This window comes from Eupeodes corollae, chromosome 3, assembly GCF_945859685.1.
Source record: "Eupeodes corollae chromosome 3, idEupCoro1.1, whole genome shotgun sequence".
In the NCBI taxonomy this organism is placed as follows: Eukaryota; Metazoa; Arthropoda; class Insecta; order Diptera; family Syrphidae; genus Eupeodes; species Eupeodes corollae.
The window spans coordinates 1,168,596-1,188,828 of NC_079149.1; the positions used below are offsets into that span (position 1 = coordinate 1,168,596).

Here is a 20,233-nt window from a genome sequence, read left to right on the forward strand (position 1 = left end):
AACAGCTATATATATCTTCTCTAAGAAAAGTTAGATTAGGAAGATACAATGTTTTTGTGGAGAGCGCGCATAGTATTGGAATTTTTAAATGATTTTTCTTTTATTTTCAATAAAGGCACACAGTGCATTTCTCGAAACAGAGAAATCGACAAGTTTACCTAAATTTCGTGCCTATACATTGTTTTCAAAAACCCTGCAACATGACATGTTACCGAACTAACAAAGGAAGAATATCTAACTTTCTCCCTTAAAGCTCTTGTGCAAAAAGGAAACTCATTCCAATCATGTCATATCCTGGTATAAAATATGTAATCCTTTTTCGTAATATCGATTTGAACAGTACGTACTCGTATTCGTATACATATAAGGAGCGAAGAAGAACAAAAACCTGTTAAGTCCATCCGGTATGGTAATTCCTGATGGATTGTTGTTCCATTGTTTGAATTGATACCTATAGGAGTACATAAACAGCTAGAAGAGCAGCAACAAGCAGAACAGGCAATACTTAAGGACGTATCCTTTGACAACAACCAACTACAGTATAGTGTATATGAATATGCTTATATTTTTCCAGTGAAACGTTATGATTCCATAGTCAACCGAAAAGGATACTCATTACGTTTGCTTGCTGAATAGAATAGAAGAAAGAAGCAAAAAGGAAAAGGGACAATAGTCAATAGCAGCGGTGCGGTGGTGGTGTGGTGCATCAATGGCGTCAATGATGGCATAAGATAATAAATATTTGTCTATATAAGGATATAATATATATATTGATAAATTGTTTTCTATAGCGAATCACTAGCCACAAAAGTGTGAGTATTACCAGTTGCCCTACCATATACACTGACACTAGCAAACATTAAAATAAGGACATCCCAGTGTTGTAAAATGTGCGCTAACAAAGAGTACTGTTTTGTCTAAGTTTATAAACAATCCTGGTGAACATTGGCTTGGTATTATCATCCATAACATTATTAGGGTGACCATTGATAAATGTATGAATGATTTTTAAGAAAACTTAATAGGTACAGAAATGTTTTTCAACTTTAATGTTACCAATTTTTGAAGGTATCGGATTTTTCAAAGTTTGGAAATTTATCAGAGTTTTATTGTCAACCTTCATGCCACCTAACAGTCAAAGATAAGTCTTATGAGTTGTTAATGTAATGGTAATTGGAAACCAAGATTATAAGAAACTAAAAGAACATATCCGTTGGCTTAAGGATCATTTCGTTAATTTGTATGTTTGTGGTTAGCAATTATGTTCAGGGATACTTTGCTGATGAAGTCGGTTTTCGATGGGATAAAACTGCAGAAATTCGAATAGAATGAGATCAATCCCTTGGATTCGTCAAGAGAAATACATTTTTACCGGTATTATGGAATTTCTTGGGAAATTCTTCAGCAAATCGGTCGTTCAAAAATAGAACTTTCATGTTTGCTGAAAGTTGAAGTTTCTTCCCACAGCTCCATAGATTTGATGATTTGAGTCATTCAATTTTTTGATGATCAGTCGAGGTTCAGTGATTGTCGAAAATCACCAAAGGATAAAATAATTGCGCCATTAAAAATTATATAGTCTGCGTAAATCTTTAATGGTTCAATCAAAAGCTTTAAGTCACTTCTTTATTCTTCATTTGTTCTATACTTATTAGGCTCCAGTATTTTCCAATATTTTGAATAGCTACTCTGCAACAAATCAAAAACCATGATAGTAGTAAAAGCCGTTCTCGAGATATAAGTTTATGAACAAACCCGACTTTGTTTTAAGTATTTAAAAGAGAAAATTTGGTTCTCTAGATTTGACACTACTGGGACTTTAAATGTATCACATTAAGATTTAATGTATACCTTTGTTTTCGTTCCAATTTTGTGACAAGGTGGCAAGGATCCAATAAATCCTTTAAGTATTTTAAAGTAGTTACATTTTCGTAAATAAAATAAATTGATTTCATAATAGAAATGGTCACATTGACAAAAAGAATTAAACGCATTTAAATCGAATGGATTTGCTTTTACCACATCATGCACAATTCCACCCACTGCCTTCTGCCCCATCATACCACAACGGACACACAAACCACGCTCTGTTCCTGCTGTGGCCAAGTTGTGAAGGGATTGATTTTGTTAAAAATGGCGTCGTCAACCATAGGTGCCTAAGTGAATGGTGAGTTATTGTGCAGCCATGCCAAATCTCTCTGTGTACTGCTGCTGCTGGCTTTGGCTGGTCTTGCTCTTGCTATATAGAGTTAGGGTATTAGACGGGGATATTTGTTTTAGACAGGATAATTAGGTTAGATATTCTCTTTCTCTCTCCCCCTTTCTCTTTTCGTCCTTCCATCCATCACTCTCTTTATTTCTCTGGCTTGTAGTTATCTTAATGAATTTTTTATTGAGTGGATTCAAGCACGAATGAGCTCAAATTGTGTAATGCACACAGTCTTTGTAAGTTTATATGTATTTTTGAGTATGTACTATATATCCTTTTTCCCATTTATATAGTCATTCCTTTAGGAGGTGTCCTAGATCGTTTATATCAGAATGCAATGCATAACTCATTGTCAGAGCGTGGTTGTCCTGTAATTTGAACTGGAATAATAGAAAATGACGTGTTTTTCAGTCATCATTTACTTTTAAATATTTTCGCAATTATTTTTAATAATTTTGTTGACAATATGGCGACGATGGAAAAATGTGCAGCAAATGTAAGTTTTATTATTTTTTAATTGTTTTGCCTTCATTTCGAGAAAAGTAAAGAATTCTTTAGGACCAACTTTTGAAAGAAAGTGTGTGTTTTAAAATATGTTTGTTGTCATTTTCTAAAGGAAACGGTCTAAAATACCTAAGAGAATCTTTTAACCAAAATCTTAGTGAAGCTGGAGTAGACTAAACATAGAATTGATACCAATGTTTGGTTAAAATGTGAATAATTGAACTCTGGCTAAAGGCTAAACAATTCAAATACTAATCTTTTTAAAAATGCTGCATCAAAAAAAAAATTTTCTCAAAATGCTTTTTTCAAAAAATTATGCATATATTTCAAGATACTGTATTCTCAAAAAATTTGTTTTGCAAAAAGTCCCTGACTGATTTTTAACATTCATTAGAAAAAAAGGCAGAACAAATAATAAATCAGAAATTAACAATTTGTTTTTTGGATATTTTATTACATTTATATAAAATTAGGTTTAAAACACTACGTCAATTAAATGACCAACTCATTTGACACACAAATATCTGTATAAAATTGGAGAAAAATGTCGATATAGCAGCTCTAAGTTCGACAATCTCCTCAGGCTTGCCCCTACAAATCAATACCAGATATTTGAAGTGAATCACAAAAGACAATACCTGTAAAAAACTCTTAAGATAGCGCAGGCACGAATTGAACCCAAGACCTCTGGCATGATAGTTTAACGCACTAACCATCATGCCAAGGGTACTTCTTCGTCATTTGAATGTTGTCCCAAAAATCAGGCGCTGCATGAATCAATAGAAGGCGCTAAGATTTCAGCCTATTATTTCAGTGTGTTTCAACATATCGGCTGAAAAATGGTGGATCAATTTAAAGATAAAATAGGTAACATCCAGTTGGCGCACCCAGTCGATAAATTATAAGCCGCACTATTTCCACCTTACAGTATTTTGAACATACGCTCCAGTCTTAAATTTTTGTTATTTATAAAAATGTGACCCAACTTCGGAATTCAACCTAAGAAAGTTTTTTGAGGAAAATAGACACATTTATATGTTCAGGTCTCCGTCTCAGTATTTTCAACCTAACTAGGCTTCGATAGAAAATTTAAATTAAAGTTGTGTATGCTTTTCAGGTTGAGTGGGTATTCTATGTGCATTTGTTTCAAAGAGTGTAAATAAACCTATTTACACGTTGTCTATACTTAAGTTGTAAGTCATATAGTTTAGAAATACAACCCTTAAAGTCCACTGACAAAAACGACCGACTATTTCAAATATGTATACATTACATACAATACTGTAGTATACTTTGTAGCATGCCTATTTATTGTATATACCTATGCACTATGCACATTGAAGAAAACCATTCAAAAGTTTCGAGAGGTATTTGTTAAAGAGAGGTACTTCTGTAGAAAGAAAGAAAACAAAAGAAGTCATTAAGGGGGTAATATTTATTCCTTTACACCCACTTTCACCCCCATTTAGTCAGAGTTGTCAAAGTATAGAGAGTCTCTAATGAGCGTCCTTCTTTCATTCTTTTTTTATTTTTGTTTTTGTTTTTGTTGTTGTGTTGTTTTACTCTCACTTTCCCTATCATTAAGGTTAACAGATAGGTACCTACTTATAAATATACTTGAGTCTTGTGACAAAGATGAGTTTTTCAAGAATTCAATCACCAACAACGAACGTAAGCAAATACTTAATACAAAAATTGTCGGAGGTTGAAGTGAAGACGGCCTGGCCTGTAAAGGAGGAGCATTTATATTATTCCCCCACTCTCTTACCTTAGGCTTTACATTAATCTAGAGCAGTGTTACACAGGTAAGAGACAATCTGTAAAGCCCTATAACTACGAGTATACACTATACGTTATGCTACGCAACGTTTTAAATTACTACCTTATGATGTATAATGGTGATATATTATTATCATTCCGGTGTTTGGGTGACATTTTGAGTTGGAGACATCTCCGTTTTTCTGACATGGCAAGGCACTTCATTTTATTGTTATGTGACAGTGCTACAAAAACCTTGAAGCAACTTTTAAACAGAGAGAACTTGTTTCTCATATAGCGACATAATCAAGTGTTGCAGTTGTAAATGTAACAGTTACATGCAATGTTATGAAATGTTTTGAGTTGGATGGATGATAAACTATACAAAGCTTTGCATAGGTATTTCATATTTGGTTTTAATGGTATTTAATTACATTTTGTGCGTACTCAAATTAAACTAAAATCTTTAAACAGATTTTCTACACATAATTTTCTTTCACATTTTCATTACAGAGTTACAGAGGTTTCTTTTATTTTCAACTCTTTGTTTTGGAAGGTAAAAGTTTAAAATTTTAAATCGATTTTCATCAACTTTTCATTATATGTAAAGCGCCTGAAAGCAAAATTAAGATTTTTTTCATTTATTTTTGTTTTAGAAGAGTTATCTAAACTAATTGCAAGGACAACGAAAACGATATTGATATAACTAACTTAATTTGGCCAGCCCTACTTTAAACTCTTTTTAGTTTCTATTAATTAGCTTGTTTTTTTGCTTTCAACATATTAATACAAGACAAAAGTCTTTTAGATATTTTCGAACATGATTTCCGACCCAAGTCCGGTGTAGCTATGACTTACATCGTCTTTTGAATCAGTTCAATATTTCGCTACTTTTTCCAGTTTATCGTATGACGTGAATTTAGGCTTAAATAAATGTCTCCAATGCTAATTTTTCCATTAAAACCGATGACTTAAAATAGCCTCATAAATCGTAAAGCCCAGTTTCGGACACAAAAAAAGAAATAAGGACTAATGATGCCGCCAGCCTGCTCACCACAGCAAATAGACAAGTGTTGTCTTTGCTAATTGTCGAAGCCATCTAACCAAAAACTGAGCTTCATCAGTGCTCTATGAACTTAGCGAACAGGTTTATTTTTTCAAAATAAATGTTAACAATTTGAAAGCCTTTTTAACAACATTTTTTATTGTAAAAATACAAAAGAATTTAAAATATTGGTATTTTCTAATTTCTGTTTCAGTAAAAGATAATTTTTTTATTCTCACTTTTAATTATTTTTCATTATCTTTAAGTTTAAAACGCGCTTCATTTTCTTTGAGATGAAACATCTTTCAAAAATTTGACTTTCCTTTATAGTAAATTTCAATATTAATCCATTTTATCATTATTTCAAGCAACTGAGTTGTGTATGATTAACAAAACAGAAGTTTTATTGCTCTCTGTGTTTAAAGGCACAATATTCCAGAAAACTGTTAGGTATACTATCAATATACTACCAACACCCATTTACTTGGAATATAAGTAAAATTAAACGTCAAAGATTCCAACATCGTTTGCAGTACTCAAGTTATCATTCCCACACAGCTCTAGAATAGACAATTACAAAAATTGGTCCGACAAAGAATGGAATGAAAAAAAATAACTAAGATTTAACAAAGGAAAAGGAAGTTAAAAGCCACCCGCTATATAATGAAACATAATTAAATTGCCAAACGCCAGGATGCATACTCACCACACCACCACCACACTACACCACTCATTTTTAAGGACTATATAGCTCTCTCACACTCGCTCTTCTTAAGTCTTAATAACAACAACAACTACAACTAACAACTCGAGATTGCTTCATTCAATTTTGTGGCCAAAAGCGTCTCGCAAAAAGAACTTTACACTTACGGCACGACTAGGCTACCACTAAAACGGCAGCGGCAGTAGCAGTAGCAGTATCAGTCACTAACAAAAACAACAACAACAAGGAAATCTCAAACTATGCCTGCGGAAAGTACAAAGCAACAAAAATACTCGTACAAAAATAGTAATAAAAAGTAAAAAAAAAATGTTAGCCAGGCTCTGTCATATGCTTCTGATTCTGCTTCTGATGCTGATTCTGCTTCTGGACCGATGTCGGCCGTGGTGCCTGTGGTGCACAATGGAAAGTCCTGATATATGTGCAGCAAAAGATGCTGAAAGGAGGATTTAAAATGATTGTGTTGGTACTTTTGCAACCTTTATCGTCCTCTTACAGCGCTCTTTAACACTAAAACCTCGCTCTTTCAATCTATCTGCGTTCTACGTTTTGTATATACGAGGTACGAGTAAGATGCGATCTAAAGAACTGAAGTATTCTTTCTTAAAATGCTCAATGTAAACGTAGCTCTCTGAATCTTACACTGAGTGAATGGGGATGCTATAGGTTAGGGCGTTCGGTTGAGGTTGAAAACTGAGAGTGAGGATGAGGGTGGAATTCTTCGAAATTGCCTCGTGAGTCGTGACACATAGAGGACAATAGAGGTAGCAACAAAGCCACCCCCCTAAACTCAAACTCAAACCCCAACCCCAACCGTATACTATACCATCCTTCGCATCCAGACTTGTACAGCCTCAGACATTCAGACACACATGTGCAGTAGAAAGTTTAACCGAATGACAATTCACCATCACCATCCCCATCGTCAACGCCAGCGTAGCCAACATAGCCCCAGAACTCAGTGTACTGGATATTTATGTCAAGGATACAATAAAATCAATTATTTGTAACGAACAACAGCGTGATTACATCATTTGGAATGGAAAGTACCTTTTCCTGAGATTACTTGTCTGTTTTTCGCTGTTGCTTGTATTTTTCTCGTTGCGAATGTAGAGTTGCTCCTGTACCAGCTCCTGCTCCTGTTCTCGCTTTGGCTCCTTTCATTATGTATGGGGTATTGAGTTTTTTCTCGTTTTTCGTTTTTCGATCTTTTTGTTGTTGTTTTATTTGTAGTCTTGTCTTCTTTGAATCACGTAATACAAACAGCCTGAATGGAGTAGAATGAAGTGTGGCATGACTATGACTATGACTATGACGGCCAGTGGTTAATAACTGATAATATTGATGCCTAAGGAAACATCATATGTACGAGTATCTATACATGGTTCTAGAGTGATGATGTTTCGATTGATATTAAGTTTACACGAATCAAATAGGTACAATATTATGTATTTTTCTTCTTCTCAACCTGCAAAGGTCTTTTTCTGTTCCCCATGAGTTCTTTTTATTTGTATCGAAATTCATTGAATATGATATTTTTCTTAACTCTATAAGTATCTGCGTAAGAATATCGGTGTATGCATAAGCTCTTACGTAAGGGTTATGCTACAATTTCTTCCATATTTCCTTATTGTATTAGGTAGACATTTTTTTTTTAACGAAAACTTGTATGTGGTCATATAACTATAGTGACAGTTGTGAGTTCTACCTTAAGAGTGTATAAAAATTGTTACGCTTTGCCCAAGGTAGATATATGTACTTTTTAAAAATGTAAGCAAATATTTGAAAACTTTTCAAAAAAATCTAAAAAAGGGGCTGCGATGCGACGAGAACTGATAAAGAACCGCTAGTGGTTATTTAAATGATAATTTGTTGCAATGAGTCAATAAGTTGTCATTTAAAGAACTTTGAAAATTATATACCATCAATAATTGAAGTTGAAGCTGTTTAGTGCGTTATTTTTGGTAGGGTTGTAAGTTTTTACTTAACATCTAAAATTATTCACTTGATATTTGAGTTCAGTTTTTACCAATTTTAAGTTTTTGTTTAAAGGATTCTATTTTAAAAAAGAATCAACTTTATTTTTCTAAAAATGTTATATAGTGCTAATACAAATATTTGTCATATGATATAAAAGTTTGAAAGACTATATCTGTATTCGTTCTCAAGATACTTTTGTCAAAAATATGAGAATATTTTGATCTTAGGTTTCCTTTATTCCTTTCAATTTGTCTGATGTTATTCAAAGGTTACATCCTTAAAGAACTTCCTCATGTACAAAAATAGTCAGTTTAAAAATATTTCCACTATTTGAAGATATAAAAATGTACCCGCAAAAAAAGTTTTTTTTTTTTCAAAAATTTAAATGACATTTATCAAAGAAACTTTATATTTTTAAAAATTTTATTTGAAAATCGTTCGAACGTTTTTTTTTTAACTTCCCATAGGAAGTTATTGTAACGGGATCGATTTTTCGAATTGAAAATGTTGACATTTCTCGACGTTTCAAGGTCCCCAGCGTCGAAACAAAAGATTTTTAGAAAGATGTCTGTGAGTGCGTATGTTCGTTCGCGAGTCCGTTCGAGACGTGTTTTTCATCGTCCATAGCTCAAGAACTAGAAAAGATATCGCCTTCAAATAAATTTTGTTATACAGATAATAATGCACAAACTTGGAGAAATGGCTCTTTTTTTACAATAGCAGTTTAAAAAAAGGTGATTATTTTGGTTAACACTAAATATGTCACGAACCACTGACGCTAGAGACTTGAATTAAATTTAATATTTTATATTGTAACGTAATACCAAATAAATGCATTTTTTGAAAAAATCCAACTAACGGTTTTTTTATAAATCAAAAAAACTGAAAAAAAATGTTCACCCGGATCATTTAACGAATGAAAAATGATTTCATCTCCAAAACAATTTTGTGTAACGAAAAATAACGTTTTCAACATTTGGTAAAATTTTGAGAAAAATCAAATTGACAGTTGTCTAAAAAAAAAAAATCCTAAAAAGACATTACTCAAAGTTGGTATAAATTGAATTTCAACTCAAATATCTTCTATAAACTTGAGATTTTGGCTTCAAACTTAATATTTTATAAGAAATATTGGTTTCAACATTCGGAAAAATTTTGAGAAAAATCGAATTGACAATATTTTTACAAAAAATAAAAACTTAAAGAAAATTCAACAAGGGTTGGTAAAACTTGATTTTCACAAATACATTTTCAAAAATTTGAGATTATGGCTTCCAACTAATTTTAACTTATACAAAATATTGTTTTCAACATTCTGAAAAATTTTGAGAAAAATTGTATTGATAGTTTTTTTTACAAAAAATAAAAACCTAAACAAAAAAATTAATAAAAGTTGGTAAATTGATTTCCCACTGAAATATCTTTTCAAAACTTTGAGATATTGGATTCAAACTATTTTTATCTTTTGAAAAATATTGTTCAGTAAATTTTTTACAAAAATTGAATTGACAGTTTTTTTTACAAAAAATAAAACCTAAAAAAAAACATTACTTAACCTTGGTAAAAATTTACTTTCGACTCAAATAGCTTTTCAAAAATTTTTAATATTGTCTTCAATATTCAGCAGTTTTTTTTTAAATCCAGTAAAACAGATCGTTTTTTTCATAAAAAAATAAAATCTACAAAAAATAGTACGAAAATTTGGGAAAAATTGATGTTCGGTTCTTGATATCTCTCAAATTAATTTCATTCATACAATTTATAAAAATTTAAGAAATGCTAAATTGATAAAAATTTGTTTTCAACTAAAAATCTATTCAACAAAACTAGATTTTCAAACTAAACTATTTCTTTATATGAAAAATATTGTTGGTAATTACAAATTTTTTAAGAATAATTCAACAGACAACTTTCTTAAGCTAACACGAAAACCTACAAACTTTTAAGCAAGACAAATCGACAGGCGAGATGGGAAGTTATCAATGTGGTTTGCAACTTTGCCTCTTTTTTTGTAATTAAATATATATAAATACAATTTTCCAATTTAAGTTTATTTTTGTATAAAGATATTCAGAGAATATTAATATACGATTTATATTTCAATTGCGTAAAACATTATGACTCATTTTCCAGATACGGAATTTCGAAAAAAATATTTAATATATTTTTTTTAATCAGAAAACAAAATAATGAAATATAAAAAATATGTTTTTTATTGAAAGGGACAAATTAAGAAGACAAACATTTAAAGAAAATTAAAAAAATTCGTTCGAGAAAATTTAAATTTTCAATTTTTGACCAAAACATTTGTTATCGGATTACTGTTATTTTTAGTCTTAAAACATTAAAAAAAAACCCTAAGCGAATATGCTTAGATCTCTTTTTCCAAATTTAAGGTCAATCGACACAATGGTTTGGCATGTAGAGGCAAGGACAGAAGACAGACGGACGGAATCTAGGGAACCAATTTTTTCGACTTCTTTACCATCGGAACATTAAAATCTCGCCTTCGAAATTTTTTACAAATGAAATACATATTTGCCATATATGTAGTCCCTTTATATTTCAAGTAAAAATTGGCTGATATTAAATATATGTTGAATTCGAAGTAGCCTCTTTAAACACTTGCATCTGACTTTTTTTGTCAAGCCAAGTTTTTATCAAGCAGTTTAATAGTATTGTAAAACTAATACAATACCAATAAAAACAATATAAAACTGTCAACTAATTTTTTTTAATTTACTAAATGACAAAAACGTTTTCCTTTTTTTAAATTTATTTTGTAAAACTTTAAAATAAGTTGATTACAAATTAAAGTTGATCGTTTTTCTCGTAGGGCGTTGCAAAATCAAAATTGTCACTTTTTATACAAAGGTACAAAGAAATTTACTAGTTTTTTTCTGCATCGCTTTAAGTATTTACTTTTACATATCCTAAAATAAAAATTATCATTCCAAGAAATATTGAATGGAGCAACGAAAAATTCTAAAATTTGTTTTAATTTTGATAAGACCAAAAGTGTCAATCCCTGCTCTAACCTTTTATTTAAACATTACACATACAAACCCGAACAAATTTTTCAAAACTTATGCTATTGCCACATGTTTTTTAATAATTTCCTTGACACTCAAAAAGTACATATCCATCGCTATTCTGCAATTTGCAATTTCTCATTGAATCAAGATATAAGTCTAACGAATCTTATCTGAAGTGCACTTTTATATTTGAATAGAAATAAATATCATTTGTTATTTTGGCAATGTTCCCAAAATATCAACAGAAAAAGGGACGAATAAAAAAACACAACCATCTCCTCAAAATCCTTTCAGCCTAGTGATGCTGTAATAATTTTGTTCTTCATTCTTTTTCTAACAAACGAATGAAAGTCGAGTATACTTTTATTCAAGCGCTTCCACTCGAATATTCCTCCCCTCCACCCGAACCCTTCTTCATTTTGAGCCACAATAAAATGATAATTGTCCTCCTGGCATAACGGATAAAATAGGACACTTAAGAATCATTTTGTACTTTTTAACGATGAAAGTTAAGTTTTCCTTTTTTTGTTTTGTTATAAAAAATAAAATAAAATAAAATAAAAAGTATTATAAAGCCCAGAAGAATAACTGAAGAAAAATTGTGTGAGTTAATTTTTGTGAGTGGGTAAGGTACTCTTTTTCTTTCTTTTGTTTAAAAGTTTCTGACACTTTTCAAATCAACATCATTCACAATTTTGATGGAGACAATGTTGAGAATAGTAGGAGTAGTAAAAACAATCAAGTTTAAAAACAGAAAATATTTATGGTTATTATTATGTTGGTTGTAGTTTATTTTTTTTTATGATTTTTATGAGCTATAAATTATAAGGAAATTGATAATAATGTTTGCAGAATTCCTTCTAAAAGATTTAATTTTTAAAATTATTAAAAAAAAAACAAATCATTTATCAACTTCTGGGAAGCCTTGAAGTTCGAAAAAGCATATATTTCAGTTCAAAATAGGCAGGTCCTTCTTGTCAAGATATTGGTTGCTGTCATGAATGTGTCCTAAGGATTACGCCATAAAGGTCTGTGACAAAATATTAATTTTCAAGCTATGTTTTCCATAACATCTGAGTTTTGTAAACGTTTTGGTAGGGCAATTGATGGTTTTTTGCTTAAAAATTGTTCTAAAAAATACTTTTCCTATTTGGTATAATGGGAGGTTGAAAATACGCAAAAAAAGAAAAAAAAGGCATACAAATTGTATAGATCTGATAAGAATAGTTTTGAACTAATTTTTGGAATTTCATAAGCTCAAGACGTAAATAAAGTGGATTTCATAGTAGTATGAAGTATCAGTATAGAATTAGTAGCGATTTACCCACAAAATGTTATTTATTCACTGATTATGTTCAATCAGTTTACTCTTTAGAGTTTCGACACTCTCCTTATCCAGAAGCTACGCTACATAAATAGAATTACCAAAATTTCTCTTTAGTTCTTAGTTCATTTTAAATAGAATAATTTAATTCTAATTGGATGTTAATAACAGCATAATGGGATTCCTGCTGTTTCGTTAAGAAAATGCGGTATTGCATTAGCTGAACCACTTTCGTGGATTTTTAATCTTCCGTTAGCCAGAGGAAAATTCTTGGATTGCTTGAAGGTTTCTTATCTATCACCAGTTTTTAAATCGGGTTCAAAACAAGACATAACTAATTGTAGACCCATTTGTGAAATGTCTTGTATTCCAAAAGTATTTGAAAGGCTGGTCTATAATAGGTTAAAAGCCTGATTTCAAAATCATATTTGTAGCAGGAAAATCAACGGCAACAAACTTGGGTTTACAAAATAATTACATCATAACATAGAATAGTCTTTAAGCAGATGTAATTTTTACAGATTTTGAGAAGGCATTTGATAGAGTCATAAAATAAATAAATTGGGTGGCGCAACAGTCAGTTGAGAACTAGGGCCTAGTGACTTACAACTTTCAATTATTCCTGTGTGCGAGTAATGTTGTCAGGAATAGACAGTTTACAGTTTATATCGCGAATATGAAGGCCAATTTGAGAAAGCACATTTTCATGACAAGAGTTACTCTTGGAGAATTTGTCAATTCCTCGCAAGAGGCAGTACCCATGAAAAGACTTTAGATGGCAAGGCAGGGATCGAACCCAAGACCTCTGGCATGACAGTCCAACGTACTAACCATCATGCCACGGGTACTACTTTGATAGAGTCAACCACAAAAAAAAACTACTTAATAAACTAACTCCTCTAGGTATTCACTCTTCTTTATTAAGCTAGCAGAGTTCAAAAAGTTAAAGTTGATAGTTCACTCTCAAAATTTGTTTCGGATTCATTTGGTGTTTAGCAAGGAAGTTATTTGGGTCCATTATTGTTCTTGTTAATTTCTAAATAATATACCGGATGTTTTTCAAAATTCAAGCTGCCTTCTTTTCGTAGACGACCTCAAACTTTACCGTGTTTGTCAAACGGATTGTTTTCTTCTTTCGGAAGGTCTATCAAGGTTTGATATTTGCGTTAAGCAAAATCGCCTTCTGTTATATTCTTCGAAATGTCAAGTTTTGTCCTATTTCCGAAATTTGTATCTCAAAGTATTTGATTATAACATCAATAACATACGCTTAGAACATGTTACTAAGAAGAAAGATCTTGGAGTATTCTTAGGCACAAACCTTTTTTTTTTACCTCACTATGATTTCATTATTAACAAAGAAAATCAAATGCTTAGTTTCCTAAACACGAGATAATTCTCAGATTTATAAACTTTTATATATCTTTTAGATTCTTTGCCAAGGCAAGTTCTTGAATATTGTAGCTTTGTATATATTATAAGCTCAACTGGAAGATTTTGTTATAGTAGATGTTTGTTGTTTGGTATCACTTTATGATCGTCTGGCTTATTTTTCAGTTATGTTTTTGTGAGACATATTAACTTTTCATATCAATTGTCTTCGTATATTAACATTAGTTAACTATGTTAACGCACCCCCTAACTAAGCGCTATCGGTTTTAATTTCATGATCAGCTTCATAGTACAAATTATGGCCTTCCTTTTTTAAAATAGATTCATCTGAACACGCCTAAATAGTGACAGTTAATACAAAAAGAAACAAAGGACTTGGGAAAATATAGCGAAATCTGACATTTTGGTAAGAAATATATGCTACAGTCTTTTATATTTACTAAATATATGCCTTAGTAGTTTTTAAAATAAACTGTATTAATGCTTCAAAAAATGTATTGTTATCTTAAAACAAAGTCCATTTCAGAATTTGGTAAATACTCTACTAAGGAATAACTAACCGATATTATTTGTACTATTATAACTTCCAGAATCCATAAGAAACCTTAACAAAGTATCATCAATAAACCAAATTCCTTCGAAATAGTGTCAACATTTCAACTAATAAATGGCATAACTAATTCTTCAAAAAAAAGGTATGTTTACCTTCTAGTGGGAATCCATCCATCTATATCATACCATATACATAAAATATACACATACTTTAAAACAAAGACCCAGCATAATATGAAGCTCATAAATAAAACACTCGAACACACAGTTTGCATAAGCTTCCGATCCTTGGCAATATTCCCAGATCTAATCAGTGATGTTATCCAACCAGAGTATACATAAAAATATATATTTATTCACTTTTATGTTGTCTCTGAACACGTACTCATATACAAGAGTTTGTGTTTTTTATTCTTTTTTTGCACATCATCCCCCGCCCCCGTATATTTTGTTTCTTCGTGCAGAAGGATACATCTTCTTGTTTTCCCTTAAACCACTGACATTGATAAAACGTATTTTAAAGGAGCAAATTCACAAGTTTAAAAATAAATTGTTGTTATATAACAAGCCTACGGCGACGACGGCGGCAGCGGCTGTTTTTGAGCTCCTATGAGTAAAAATGATTATGTGTCTTCGATTTGTCCATTTTTCAGTTAACATCTGGGACATTTGGTCTGGCTATTGAATGGCCTTTTCTTAGCACAAAATAATAACTCAAAGTGAGAGAGTACATCAAAGTAAACATGTGTTTAGAATGTAAAATGAATTTACAAGCAAATAATTCATACAACAAAATAAAAAGTCCTTCAAGTTCGAAAACAAATCGGATTTGCGTATTTTGAGACTGAATAAATCATAAAGGTAAATACATTTGAATGTTTATGCTTGTTATGATAAAATTAATTGATCATGAAATATTAATCAAAATTTTGCACGCCAACACTAAGACCGGCGCGGCAACGCGACGACCCGCAGATGGCCATTCAAATAAAAACTGAATGTGTCCTTTTTTCTTTGAATTATACATTATACTATTTTTATACTTGTGTCTTAAAGTAAAAAATCGTAATTTCCGAAGCTACCGTAAGAAAACTTGAATTTTATTTGTAGAACGCGAAAAAAGTAGTCAGTGCAATTAAGGACTCAAGTCTAAAGCTTTAGCCACTGATCAATGTTTTTTGAAACTTGTAAATTCAGGGTCATGAAGAAGTGCTTTCTCAAATTAGCCGTTCGGATTTGGCATATAAACTGTAGGTCCCCTCCATTCCTGCCAACATTACTAGCACACAACAATGGTTGAGAATTGTAAGTCACTAGGCTCTAGTTCTCAACGGACTGTTGCGTCAGGGACTTAAAATTATTGGATACTGTCGTTCCCTCAAAAACAAAGTCACATAACATCAAAACTTTTATTCATCTATTAAATTACGTACAATTATTTTGGAAATAATAATAATAATACTAACATTTTTGAAGACATTGGAAGTAATGTAAGTGTTTTTGAGTTCAATTTTAAAACAAATATGACACTTTTAAAGTGACTTAAAATGTATCAGGTCAAAATAATTGTACCACATGAAAACAAATATCAGACAATACTGTGGTTTCATTTTTGGTATGATTTAGGACGTTCTTTGAAATTCTGCCTGTTTGGTTGTATATTTTTTAAATAAATTCTATGAAGTAAGTTCTGTGAATAATACTTTTTGAGTCTCTCTAAAAATGAATCTTTGAAGAATTCAATATTTATCGACGTATTTGAAGGGATATTCTACGACATTTATTTAAAATATCAGTTTCAGAACTCCATTATATTACCATAAATCCATTCGATGCACAGAAAGCAGGTCTTTTACCAGCGTTAAATCCGCTTTTAAGGTAGGCTTGCTGGCATATACTTTACTTTTTAAGTTACTCCACAGGCAAAAATCTGGTATTGTTATTTTCGGAGAACAAAATGTCCTGGGAACGTAAATTGAGTACCCTTGTTTTTTAACTGTGGATAGTCCAACGCAGTGTTATACCATTGTACTTCAAATGAAGTAGATCTACTCCTTTTTTTAATCCAGAAAATCTAAAAATCTACTTTCTACTTCGCACCATCATCAAAATATTGAAATCTACTTCATTTTTCTGCCTGTTTTCTGTAATTTTGAGGTTCCGTTTTATCTAATATATACTAGTTTAACCTTTTTGTAATTTTTACTTTCGATATATAGATCCTATATGTCACGTTTTGCATTCGTACACAAATTCGAATTCAAGATTTTAATCAAACATGATATAACGATGGTAGAGAAGTCGAAAAAAGTGGGTCCCCCGTTTTTGTCGGTGTGTCTGCATGTCTCTCCTGTACGGTCAAAAATCGATAATTCGAATTTTTTCAAAAACAAACCGATAGATTTTTTATTTAATTCTTGTTAAAATTTTTGTTCTTCGTTTGGCTTCTTTCAATATAAAAAAATATTTTTGTATTGCTCCAGAAGGGTACCTCAGAGAGAACCGTTATTTTGTGTTTGAGTTTTTCAAGAACTAAACTATTTATTTTTCGGCCAAAAGTGTCATTGTTTTTAAGACATTTTCAAGACGTCTAATTATAAGTTCAAAACTATATACCAAAAATATCTTGTAAACTAAAATTCAAAAACGATTTTCAAATACAAATTTAAAAAAATTAAGGTTTTCTTGAGAAATTAAATGGAATTAACATTTTTAAAAACAAACTTTTTTGCAGGTACGTTTTCATTCTTAAAATACAGGAAATAGTTTAAAACAGCCTTTTTTGGATACATGAGTGAGTTCATGCGAACAAGTTGTGCGTTTTATTTCTTTTCTGTTTGTTAGTTTTATTTGTGTTAAGTTGTGCTAGAGTGTTATTAAGTTGTTGTTATTTAAGTTGTCCAAAAACAAAGATAAAATGTTTGTTGATGTACTGAAATTGTATTACGATTACAATAACTATTTCTTGTTGAACTCGTCCTTTGCAATCAAAACATCATTAAGTCATTTCATTTGACCAACACGAGCAGAATCTTTGCATTTTCATTGCCAACAACCAAGAATTAATTTTAGAAATGTTACATTATCATATTGAATATATGATATGAAGGCTTCAATAATTCAAGTGTTTTTTTTAATTGAAATAATGTAATTAAAAAATATGTGGAATAATATGAAAAGGTTAATTTTTGAAATCTACTTTCATTTTTCCTTCACTTTTTTACTAAAATCTACTTCCACTATTTTTGAGGAGTGGTAACTCTAGTCTAACGTCAAAATCCAACGGAAGCGTGCTCCGTCCATAGTCTCTGTCATAATCGCAATACGTCCAGATGGCGTATCAACAATTAAAAATAATTGACATTTCTTGTTAAAAGGCATTGTTTCTGTTCAATTGATTATCAGGAAGTTTAAATTTTAAAAACAGTACCATTAAAAAAATTACTATTCAAAATATAATTTTTTTAATTTCTTGTGTGATAATTTTACAAACTGTTTCATATGTAAAAACCTTTCAACTTAATGCGTTAATTTCTGGCAGAGGGATTACAATTTAGTCAAAATTATCTAAAATAGCTATCGAGAAATTTCAACCAAAATAAAACTGATTCTATGGATGCTAAATATCGCTTTATGGGAAATGAGTTAAAAGGGCAATTGTGCCATTATTCTTTTTTATGTCTAATCAAACACAAACAGAAACTTAGAGAGCAGCACAATACCTAAAAAGGTCATGATCAAAAACCTCCACTTTTTTTTAAATTTTGAATCAAACTTCAGCCTTTAATGATTAAATGGTCAATTTTTATAAAAAAATGCCAGTCCCGTTTTTATTTGGCGAACTTTTAATATGTTCTAAATTATATTTCAAATTAGTAATAGACAAATATAAAAAATATAAAAAAAATAATATTTTTAATTATAAATAACGTACCTGAAGATCCGGAGCTGAACTTGGTTGCGCCAGATCGCAAGCTGATAACCAAGGATTTACACGTGACAAAGAACTGGTGCTTTCGAATATGTGACTATGACTAGGTACGCTTCCGGGGAAGAACTCACTATCCTGTTCCCGATCGTCGTACTCGGTTGCGTCGTCACTCCAACTACTACTACCACCACTTCCACCACCACTACGTCCGCCGATTACACCAATTTCTTCAGTATTCTCACCGTAATCCTCGACGTTAACGTAACTTACTTTGTCTAACTTGAAATTATCGAAGCGATATTTCTGTTCGATTTCGTCGTTATTGCGATCGTAATTGTAAATCGTAAACGTGTTTCGATAGTCGGACGATAACGAAGACGAAGGATGCAGCGATGCGTCGGATGATGTGCCAGATGATCCCAAGGAATGAAACAATGAATACGAAGAGGACAAGGCTGATGAAGATGACTCTGAAGAAAGAGAAGACGATGACGCAAATGATGAGGATGAAGATGATGAGGAGGACGAAGACGAAGATGCCAATGACGAGGAGGAGTAGGGTGGATGACGATTTGAACGAGTTCGCTGCTCAGGTGGCAGATGCTGCTCTTGCTGATAGTAATGATATTCGCTCGTCGGGGACAACAACAAGGATGACTTCGGCGACGACGATAGCGAAGACGACGAAGAAGACAATGACGATGAGGACGACAGTGACGATGACGACAACGAAGATGTTAGCGATGAGTGTTTTTGTTGACTGGTGCTGGTGCTGCCACGCCGAGCCCCCGAAATAAACGCAAGCGCCATCACGACCAGCCCGGGTCCTGGCCGCATATTGACCTCGGGTTCGGCGGTGCTAGCATGGTGCAGGCCCGCTTGAGACGCGCTTGCGACTCCAATTGATTAGTGGATATGATGGGCTCATGGCCCCATCATCATTTAAATTTGTTTGTGGTATTTTGCAGCACTGTTTTCACAGTTTTTCTCTATCGCAATATTTATTCCTTTTTCGTCCGATGTTTTTTATCAAAAATTAAAAATTACAACTCTTTTTCTCTTAAACAAAGTTTTATGTTTTAGTTTTATTTTCTTTTTGTTTTGTTTACTTTCCCACGCGATTTAATAGAATTTTCTATTTTCTAGAGCCTTAGAAGGTGGCACAATATTCAATACATTTTCGAGTTAGTTCATCTTTATGTTTCTTCATTTCTTCGGAGTTTGATTTTTTACATAAAAGTTATACGTTTTTGTTGAGATAAGATTTGTGTTTTGTTGTTGTACCAAGCCCTGAAAAGGAATAAAGTTAAATCAGTTTGTTTTTAAATGCTTTTATGATTGCAATTTTTAACTTAAGGAATACACTTATGTTAAATTATAATTGAGCAATAAATAGGGAAAATAATTTACCAAACAGTTAAAAAATTCAATAATTTATTCCAACCAGAATTTAACTAAGAGTGAAAAATTCCTTATTACGATTAAACTGAACAAAATATACCCCAGACATCATCATTTAAGCAAAAACTAATTAATAATTTAACCCACAAGTAGGTGTAAGAAACAAACCTATAATCCTTGAAGACAAGACGGATCAAAAAAGTAAATAAACGAGCATTGGATCCGGTATTTTTTGGTGGTTCTACTTTAAAACAGCCTCATGGAACCCTTTTTGTTGCAGGGCAGGTGTACAAACAGTAAAGTAAGTATTTTTGATTAAGCAGTAAATAATCCCAAGGGTGAAAAGCATAGTATGAAAACTTAGAATTATCAAAAATGTAC

General features: G+C 31.7%; 1 protein-coding gene across 1 annotated transcript in view; it reads right to left on the reverse strand.

Annotated features, from left to right (window-relative positions):
- LOC129949114 (myb-like protein AA) overlaps window positions 1-20,233 on the reverse strand; it is a 71,416-nt gene that overhangs the window by 46,700 nt on the left and 4,483 nt on the right. The window contains exon 2 of the mRNA XM_056060371.1: window positions 18,455-19,741. Coding sequence (XP_055916346.1) covers window positions 18,455-19,288 — 834 coding nt within the window. The 5' untranslated portion in view covers window positions 19,289-19,741. The remainder of the gene's footprint in view (window positions 1-18,454; window positions 19,742-20,233) is intronic.